At 32.8% G+C, this 9,502-nt stretch overlaps 3 protein-coding genes across 6 annotated transcripts in view; all 3 read left to right on the plus strand.

Annotated features, from left to right (window-relative positions):
* hts (adducin 1-like protein hts) overlaps positions 1–5,285 on the plus strand; it is a 43,271-nt gene extending 37,986 nt beyond the window's left edge. The window contains exons 16-20 of one of the 3 annotated variants that reach the window (XM_077433121.1): positions 74–130; positions 448–609; positions 3,899–3,966; positions 4,042–4,187; positions 5,147–5,285. In XM_077433121.1, the coding sequence (XP_077289247.1) occupies positions 74–130; positions 448–609; positions 3,899–3,966; positions 4,042–4,185 (431 nt within the window). In that variant the 3' untranslated portion in view covers positions 4,186–4,187; positions 5,147–5,285. The remainder of the gene's footprint in view (positions 1–73; positions 131–447; positions 610–3,898; positions 3,967–4,041; positions 4,188–5,146) is intronic. The other 2 variants (XM_077433122.1, XM_077433123.1) reach the window with 2 other exon arrangements.
* Positions 1–9,502, plus strand: part of LOC143913612 (uncharacterized) — a 374,023-nt gene that overhangs the window by 314,058 nt on the left and 50,463 nt on the right. The gene's annotated exons all lie outside the window — the stretch shown is intronic.
* Positions 2,542–3,276, plus strand: LOC143913709 (uncharacterized). The gene is made up of 3 exons (XM_077433673.1): positions 2,542–2,593; positions 2,677–2,761; positions 2,845–3,276. The coding sequence occupies exons 1-3, from the start codon at positions 2,542–2,544 to the stop codon at positions 3,185–3,187; spliced, it is 480 nt and encodes a 159-aa protein (XP_077289799.1). The 3' UTR covers positions 3,188–3,276.

Consider the following 9,502-nt stretch of genomic DNA (forward strand, 5'->3'; position numbering starts at 1 on the left):
ATTTTCATTTTAAATTTTATTTTCTTTCGTTTTCGTGTTGTGTTTGATTTTCTTGATTTATTTAAAATTGTAGTTAACGCCGACTTCATGAATATGGAGCGATCAACAGCTGAAAGCTATCCAAGAAAAGGTATGTTTTTCTCCATCGTTACTTACTGATTGTCTATACTATTTTTTTCCTTTGATTTGCACACTTTATTTTCGACTATAATTTATATATTAACACATTAAGTGCTTGCACGTAATTTGGTTTTGTTAATTTTTTTTCACACGCATGACTATTTACTTCAACATTAAAAGTGGGCTATTATTGTATAATATATATACATATATATATTATATATATACTATAATCGACGAGTGGGGTTTTAGATTTGGTGTGTAAATTATAACGACTCACTAACACTGCATGTATTCTTATATCTACGGCATATATATAACCCATAGATTCTTCCAACGCTTTATTTTCCGACGACGAAGTGTTCGAGAAGCAAACTTCTAACCTGAAACTATCGGAGGAGTCGCAGGTGTATGGAGGAACTTACGGTGACAACACAGTCATTGTGCGCTCATATCAAGTGCCAAAAATGCAGAACCTCGTTTCGAAAGGTTAGGAATCTTCATCCGCTTCCAATTCAACGAATGATTTTTGATTTATTCCTTGCACTTTGGCAGTAGGCGAAATTTTTTATCTCGATTCTTATTGCTCGTCGATTTTTAATATGAACATTCCAAATGAATTCAGAATGGAATTTTTGTATTTCATATACATACATAATAATAACATGTGCACACTTGGTAAAGCGGATTTGTCGAATATCTCTCAGATATCATAATAATGGCCTCTCCTTAATTTGACCCAAAACCTTTGACAAATATAGAAATACTGTCTGAGATACACTTATGTAGTTAGTAATTCAATATTTACATACATCATTAAGTGAAAATTAAAAAAATTATAACGACTGCTCTATATAAATGTATAATACGAATGTAACATATGCACTATTGTGCATATTGTGCAGTGCGTTTGCTTATGTGGGCCCAAAAGTGCTAACACAAATACATAGTTTTATTTATTAATTCTGTTGTTTTTAAATCTGTACCGTATATTCAGCCCGTTATATTCTAGATATCTTTCTGACCAATAGCAATCGAGTACTTTTCCGCTTATTGTACAGCTGTGTGGAATGAATTGTTATTGTTATGCCAATTTCAATGAAGATTAAAAATGCTTTTTGTCCTCTGTATATACATACATAAATATGCTAATGAAAAATGTTAAACGTTTAAATTATATGTAAGCTACATGGACATTTCATCAAATGGACATTTCGCCACAAGAACTTTTCATCGCAGTGGTGTTTTATCATACGGACATTTCATTGTGGGGAAAATTGTTTTTTTTTTATTAAAATCAATTGAAAACTTTCAAGCATTCTTTTATCGACGAAACCGAATTAATTGTAATTTTTCATTGCCATCTAATATATAATTTCGAAAGAGACTTTGTATGTAACTATGTAAGGTTTGGGTGGGAGCATCGAAAACAAATCAAAGTTTCTATGACGATGATATCAATGTTGTTGAATATTATTTTTTTTCAATTCAAATAAATTTAATTAAAAAACAAATGAATACTTACTATTAGATTAGCCATTTTTATATGTTATAATAATAGAAGTTGCTTTAGGCGTTGAAAAGTGACGATTGTCCACAGACAATCCTAAATAATTTTAGCATCAGTCGTATGTCCGATAAAAACTTCTCTGGGTAAGGGCAATGGGCAAGTGCATCGTTAAAAATTGCACGATGCATTCAAAAACACACAATAAACAACATGGGATAAATTTTTATAAGTAAATTGATCATTTAAGTAATATATTATTCAATTAACATCGTATTTCATTTATTTATTATTAAGAGACACTGAAAAACTCGCAAATCAATGAGACATCTATCAATTTGTACACATACTTATTTATTGCACATTAATTAATCACAAATTATAGGTGACATATTGTATAGGAGGGATTTTAGCCAATTTTTCCCGGGAACCGTTTCAACAATGAAATCAGAGAAAATTGGCAAACTCTGATAGGAAACGATCAACCTGAAGTCACAAATCCAGGTCTAACCAACAGCATACTCTGAAAAATTTATTTTCATTCGAGGCCCGCCCGTGGGATCGAACCTGGCGCCTCTCGACGCTACTAAGCAGAAGCTTAACGACCGAGCTATGCTGCTGGCTATATGAAAGTTTTCATGAAAGCGTCGGCATTCGGCAATAGCATACGCATTCGCGTACAATATTGCGTAGTTATAGAAACGGTACGCGTGTTATTGAAACAATAAATGTATTCGAAAGGGCCCTTCTATTATTATAGCATTTCTCTGGTTTAAGCTGTTTAGATTACAAATACCGAGCGAAGCCAGGTAAAACCACTAGTATGTTATAATTAAAATATAATAGCATGGAATCTGTCGGCGAGTTATCCCCGCGATGAAGTTGTCCTGAGATGAAATTTCCTGCGCTATGTAATGTCCGGATACCCATTGAAAATTCACCATCGATTGGTCAAAGTTGAAATTTGTAAAACAGTGTTGTCGGTCGCGACTGTTCGCTTGATCACTTTTCATCAATTAATCATCTCGTTGCTTCTTGTCCATTTTCAGATGTGAAGAGTGTTGTTGTTCCTAAAGAGGTACCGTTTAAAGAACGATCCCGCTATAAATCCCTTTCCCCGGAATCTGACCCTAAGTATTCATCGCTTTCCATCACACGTTTGTACGTACATACATATGTGCTTTTTTGTCTCACGTCCGACGCTTTTCTGTTTTTAGGATTCCGTATAGACGTGTCCGTTATAGAAACCGGTCATTCTGCGGATCCGTCATATCCTACGTCAAGAATCCCAATCCGTTGCATTTCCATCTACCGTCTCACCGACTCAGTAACTCCTCATCGCTTAATTCTAATCTCGACAGAACTATTGACGATGACTATGTCTTTGACTGTATTGATAAGGCTTTCTGTTTAAACGCTAGCGAAAAGAACGCTTCAATTGCGAGCGAGTTTATAATATTAAATGAGCAGATTAAATTGCAGTTGAGGAAGATGAAGAATTTTTTAGCCGACCTTGAATTGAAGTTTACTCCATCTGTTAATAATTTGGTTAGATGTTGATCTTGAATATATGTACACTGTACGTTTTGAATGTTCCTAAATATTTATTTTATTGTGTTAAGTGTCAATAAATCTAAAGAAAATTTTGCTAATTTTGTTTTTTTAATGTTTGATTTACAACCAGTTTTAATCAGAAATCAAATACAGTCCAACTTGCTTAATACGATCTTGTCTGTTACAAGGAAATAGCAACAATTATTTCGGTTCATGTATTTTCCCAAATTCCTTGTTGTAGAGGTGATGAACCTTAGAATAAGCCAAGAGGTTAAAACTCGTTGAATTATTTTTCATTATGAAACATCGTCAGTTCCTCGAGGCTCGTAATAACCGAGTTCGACTGTAATGACATCAAAAATGAAGATTCTTTTTCATTGAATGGTTTCCGTGGGTGAAAATAATAATACTCGTGGCTATAAATCTGTTGTGCTTTTGATGTTTTTGTGCTGTTTTTAATTTGAATTTAACACATATGTTTGCATGCTGCACCAATAAAAGCATTTAGTTGGGTGAAAAAGCGCACCGATTTACCAGCGCAAGATTCAGGTACGTATTCGGGTAATTGTGTGTGTGTGGTTTTTAACTTTATTCTTTGGCTTCTCTTTTTCGGTTTTGTATATATGTATGTACATAAGTATATTAATAATATAACAAAGCATTATCTGGTATATGTGTCAACTGACGATTACATTTCAACTTTGAATTCTATTGCAGGCGAGAACACTCTGAACGGTGATCATTCTGACGCTCATGCCAGCACGTTTTCTCACAGTAGCAAAGAAGTGAGTCACCGAGTTTATTGTCGAGTTGATTTTTGTTGACGCAAATGCTGATTTTGTTTCGTTTCTCTTTTTCAGGGATCTCCTTCGAAAGATATGTCATTGGAAGAGTCTCCAAAGAAAGACAAGAAGAAAAAGAAGGGACTGCGGACACCATCATTCCTAAAAAAGAAAAAAGAAAAGAAAAAGCAACAACAGCAACCACTCATGGAACATGCGTAAAGGTTTGTATTTTTATTATTATTTATTATTCTACATTATTTAACCACTTAATCTTGCGCTTTTTCGTGTTTAAGACTATGATTCAAAATTAATTTTGGTTTCTTCACAGTGAAATCTAAATACTATCCTGTGATATTAATGAAATTGAAAAAAGTCAATATTTTTCTTTAGTTTGTTATATATTCTAGAGGTAGTGTCAAGGGTTGATACTAGGGATCCCAAATATTCGAATATATTCGAATATCGAATATCGAATAGTAGCTTTAAACTATTTATTTGTAATTTTAAGAAGTTCAAGATATTATTAAAATGTTATAAGAATCATTATCCGGAACATCAAATAGAATTAAATGTGCTGTAGATTGAAAATAAAAACATAAGTTCGTATAAAAAGTATTCGAATATTCGGATTTGGGATCCCTAGTTGATGCTAAACAAAACATAAAATAAAATAATCGAATTTGTGTCTAAAAACGCGTGGCGATTATGTGGTTAATGACCTCATTTATAAGTAAATGGTCAGTATTTATACCAATTATTGATTAGTATTTTGTTATATACATATCTGGAAGACCAGAAGGAGACGGAATCGTTCGTCTATTATTTTATTTTATTTAGTTTTTGGACCATTGTGGCACTACAGAAAATATCTAATGTGCCACAATGGTTTGACATGAAAATACAAAACAAGAGAAAAAATATGTGATAAAAACAAAAGAAAGACATATATACATATGTAGACCTATATTAGTCAGTATAGGTCAAGTTATTATACTGACGATTTAATATAAAGACTGACTTTTTGCTATTTAAATAACTGGTGTATACTGATCATTAATATACATATAATAAATACTGACCGTTTATTTATTATGAAAACCAATCAAAATTTGAATGAAATATTGACAAAATAAACATATGTAATCCTTATTTAATTTGTTTTTTATCTTTTGTTTTGCAGGTTCTGTTGTCACAAATTACACTGCCATCTTGCTTAAATATATTGAAGGTTATTTAATATAGCATGCATAAAATTAAAAATTATTTGGAACGATATAGCTTGCAGGGTCAGACGAAGATATCAAAAAACTTGCTCGGAATCATTTTTATTTTATTAAATATATATATACATATGTTATTTTCAGCATGGTTTTACGATCTTAGTCATACTCACCAACCGCACAAGCATTGCGAAACGTGGGACGACCCTAACTAAGCCTATCACGCAAATCTTTAGATACAATAATGGACCGAGATTCGGTACGTCGCGTTCCTAAAAACTCTCATAGCGAACGTCATAACCGTGCATTGTTTTCTTTTTAAATTCTTTTTTGACTATGTTTAAGTTTAAGTTTCGCTCTGTATTTGTCTTTATTTTCGTTTGGTGAAAGTTAATTTTACGCTTCTTGACGGTGACGTCGATGTCGACGTTTAGATTTTAAGGTTATGTCTAATTTTATTCTTTCGGTCTCGCTGCCGAGATCTATATATCTTTTTTATATGAAGCCAGTGACTTGCATTTATCGATATGTCGTGTGTACGTCCAGTGATTTTTAGAAAAAGGAAATTTCGCATTTAAACGGCGGCCATTTTGTATAATTGTAATGTTGGACGAATAATGTGCGTTGGCAACACTCTTTCTGTATATTGTTTTATTGATGTAGTTCGTTATGAGAGGTGGTGACCTTATGAGAATGTTTTTATTTTATTATATAATATATTAAAAGATGAATTGTAATTTTTTTTATTCAGTGATATTTAAAATGATGAGTTTTAATTAATATACATGCGTATATACATATAAATTATATTGAAGAAAATGAATAAAAAATATATTTTTAAATATTGTAAATAGATCTATGGTTCTCGACAAGTTTTTTGATATACAATGTGGCTTTAACACACTTGTTGCTGGTGAATGCTTGTTTTTCTTTTTTTTTTACTTTGTCTTAAATTCATTTCTTTCTGAATTGTGGTAATATAATGGAATGTTAGACATTACAATAAAAAAAATTCAATATATATATATATATATATTGTAAACGTACATACCGGCACACGTGTGTACATATATTATAATAAATATATGTATAGGAAATAATTTTTACTATTGAAAAAAGTATCACACGTTCAAATTTTTAAATACACAATGTTCAGCCGAAGCATCTTTAAAAAGGTCTAATTATTAATAATAAATATAATATAAATAATAATAAATAGATTTTTATCTTATGTCCGCTTTCTATATACATCAACGCTATTTAGTTTCGAATTATAGCTATATACATTTATATATATATAAAAAAAAATGACAGCCAACACAATATTGATGACGAAATGTGCTAAATTAATATTAACGAATACAAAACGTCTCTACTACTACTTTTACTCGTGCATGAATATAAATTCTTTTTACATATTACCACGTTTTTAAAAATAAATCATTATTAGTCGTCGTCGTCGTGTATTCTTTAAGACTGATTCTGATGGTAACAACGGCTAAATTTGCTTGTCACAATAAATATTAAACTTGAGTGAATTTAATCGGTGGACGTCGGAGCTATCTAGTTGCACACACGTTCTGTTTTTACTATTTTTATTTTAGTGTACTTGTATATATATTATATATATATTGAAAAAATAAAGATAAAAAAAATAAATAAAGTTCTATTGATGTGTTAATATATATAGAGTGCGCTGTGAAGACCTTCGGGGAGCGAACGTCCGATTGTCGCTCTTCGAACGTCTTCGTAAATTATTCGTTGTTAGTGAGGCCTTTTTATATTCTAAAATTACGTACAACCTTTGACGGTGTGTGCTTTCATTGTGACGTTTTCCGCGTACGCGTACAACACTGCGAATAGACTTTGGTTTTATTCGCGGTTTGTACGCGCACACGTGCGCATATTATTATTGAATTTCGGGTGCTTTTTTTCCCCATTTCGTTTCTATGAAGATGAATATAGAGAAAAAAAAGTACGCAAGTCTTTGAGGTCCAAGTAAACGTGTAAGAAATCAGATTATTATTATGAATAGAATCTGTGCGGAGTAAAATTAAAACAGTTTTGTGGCTTATTCCATCGTTGTTGTATCGGGGAGCTCCAGATTGTTCTAGCGGTGCTAATTGACTATCGACACTGATGATGCGAATCTATTATGTTTGCTGGTGCTTGTGTATTCGCCTAACACGTAAGTCATATTGAACAAATAAATTAAATGAAACACGTGCAACGGTATATACATATATATATGCATATGTATGTATGCCGATCGGTTTTGTGCAAGTCTTATCTTTTGTCGCCGAGGTTCTATCCGTTAGTTAGTGGCTATGAATTTATTTGCAAATTGTGAATTTGAACGTTAAAAATAAATAAAAAAGGTACGCACCGATGCGGTTCTCTTGCGATGGAACGTCCTTCCCGCCCGCCATTACGGTGTTCATTTTGTCAGATAAATATACACACCTATGATTATTATATTATACTTTGTAATGTTTTTATTTTTATTTTATTGATTATTCCCCGCCGCCCCCCTCCGACGGTGTGAAGTTATACACACGTGCATATTAAATTTACATTAATGTATAAAAAAAACACAGTGTGCGTGCGTACGGAATTATGTGCGTGCGTGATACGTGTGTGCGCATAAAATGTTATTGTAATAAAAACGATACTTTTATTATGATTATATATTTTCAATTATATTGCATTATTTTTAATATTATTTTATTTGTAATTTTAAAGTTTTATGCTAATACATATTTTTTTCTGAATCAAATGTTTTTTATACCCTTCATCCCTCTCCCCAGATTTCTTAACTCGGTGGTTGCGTTAATGCCAACCACCTGGAAGTTTCCGGGTTCAAGCCCTGGGTTGACCTTGATTGAAGAGAGTTTGTTTGGAGTATGACTGTAGTGCTGCCGGTCAGATATTTGTGACTTGAGTCGATTCATTGTTGGAACGGTTACTCAACAATAAAAAATCACAATCAATAGAAAAAACATCTGACTATTGATTCCAATACTCACTTTGAGCACAGCAATACTAGATTTTGAATTAAAGACCGCAAAAGCCAAAAAACTGTAAAAATTGCGCATTTTTTTAAACGCTCATATCTCGTAAATGAGACCCAAACATCAAAAATTATTATCATATTCGAATTCAGTGGGTCAAACTTAGTAATGATTGGTTAGTCTCCGCTCTGGTAATTTTTTTTTGTTGCTCAGTGTTATTAGAGTAAGATGAAGAATTGCATACATACATAAATAAATGTGAAAAAACGCTAAAAATACAGATCTTTGGCAATTATGCATGAATTCCTTTCTAAAAACAGGTATTGAAATGTCAAATATGCAGTGGAAAATAGAGCTCAACTGACGAAAACTTATGACTTTCATATTAAATCTGCTTGTTTTATTGTAAACTTTAAAATACTGCCGTAGATATTTAGTAATCATATTTGCAATTAAAGGTCTGACCGCACTAGCGACAGTGCGCTGCAGCAACGCAGCGCAGCACATCAGAGTTGGTACAAAAGGCAATTCTGACGCGCAGTGTCGCGCCAGTCACTCGTAGTGCATTCTATCTTGTACAATTTCATACAAACAATATTTTGCCGCATTACAGTGCTAAGCTTTAACACGATGGCGGCCGCTGACTCATATTTGTATCATGTTGGGTGCACAACGCTTAGTGGCCACTGGTACATATATGATTTTTGACTTACATAAATACATATATGTATGTATCACGTTTGTGGCCGATGATACAATTTTGTATCACGTTTTCGTTTATGACGAAAACGTATTCGCGCAGTCGTCAATCATATATGTATCAGCGGCCAGTAAGCGTTGTGTACACGACATGATACAAATATGAGTCAAGTCGCTGATTTTTGACTTACGTACATATATTACGTACAGCCAGCAGCATAGCTCGGACGTTAAGCTTCTGCTTACCGTCAAGAAGGTGCCGGGTTCTATCCCTGAATGAAAATGAATTTTTCAGAGTATGCTGTTGGTCAGACCTGGATTTGTGACTCGTTTGATCGTTTCCTATCAGAGTTTGCCAATTTTCTCTGATTTCATTGTTGAAACGGTTCCCGGAAAAAAAAATTGGCTAAAAATCCTTCCTACCTACTATGTCACCACTATTTGAAAAATTTGATTGATGTACAATAAAAATTTATGTACAATTCATAAATTCATAGATGTCTCGTTAATTTGCGAGTTTTTTCAGTGTCTCGCAATTCAACGACTTATAATAAAAATGCTGTATTTGTATTTGTAATTGGCCAGGAAGGCGCATTGGGATTTACC

The sequence above is a fragment of the Arctopsyche grandis genome, chromosome 6 (assembly GCF_051622035.1).
Source record: "Arctopsyche grandis isolate Sample6627 chromosome 6, ASM5162203v2, whole genome shotgun sequence".
Classification (NCBI taxonomy): Eukaryota; Metazoa; Arthropoda; class Insecta; order Trichoptera; family Hydropsychidae; genus Arctopsyche; species Arctopsyche grandis.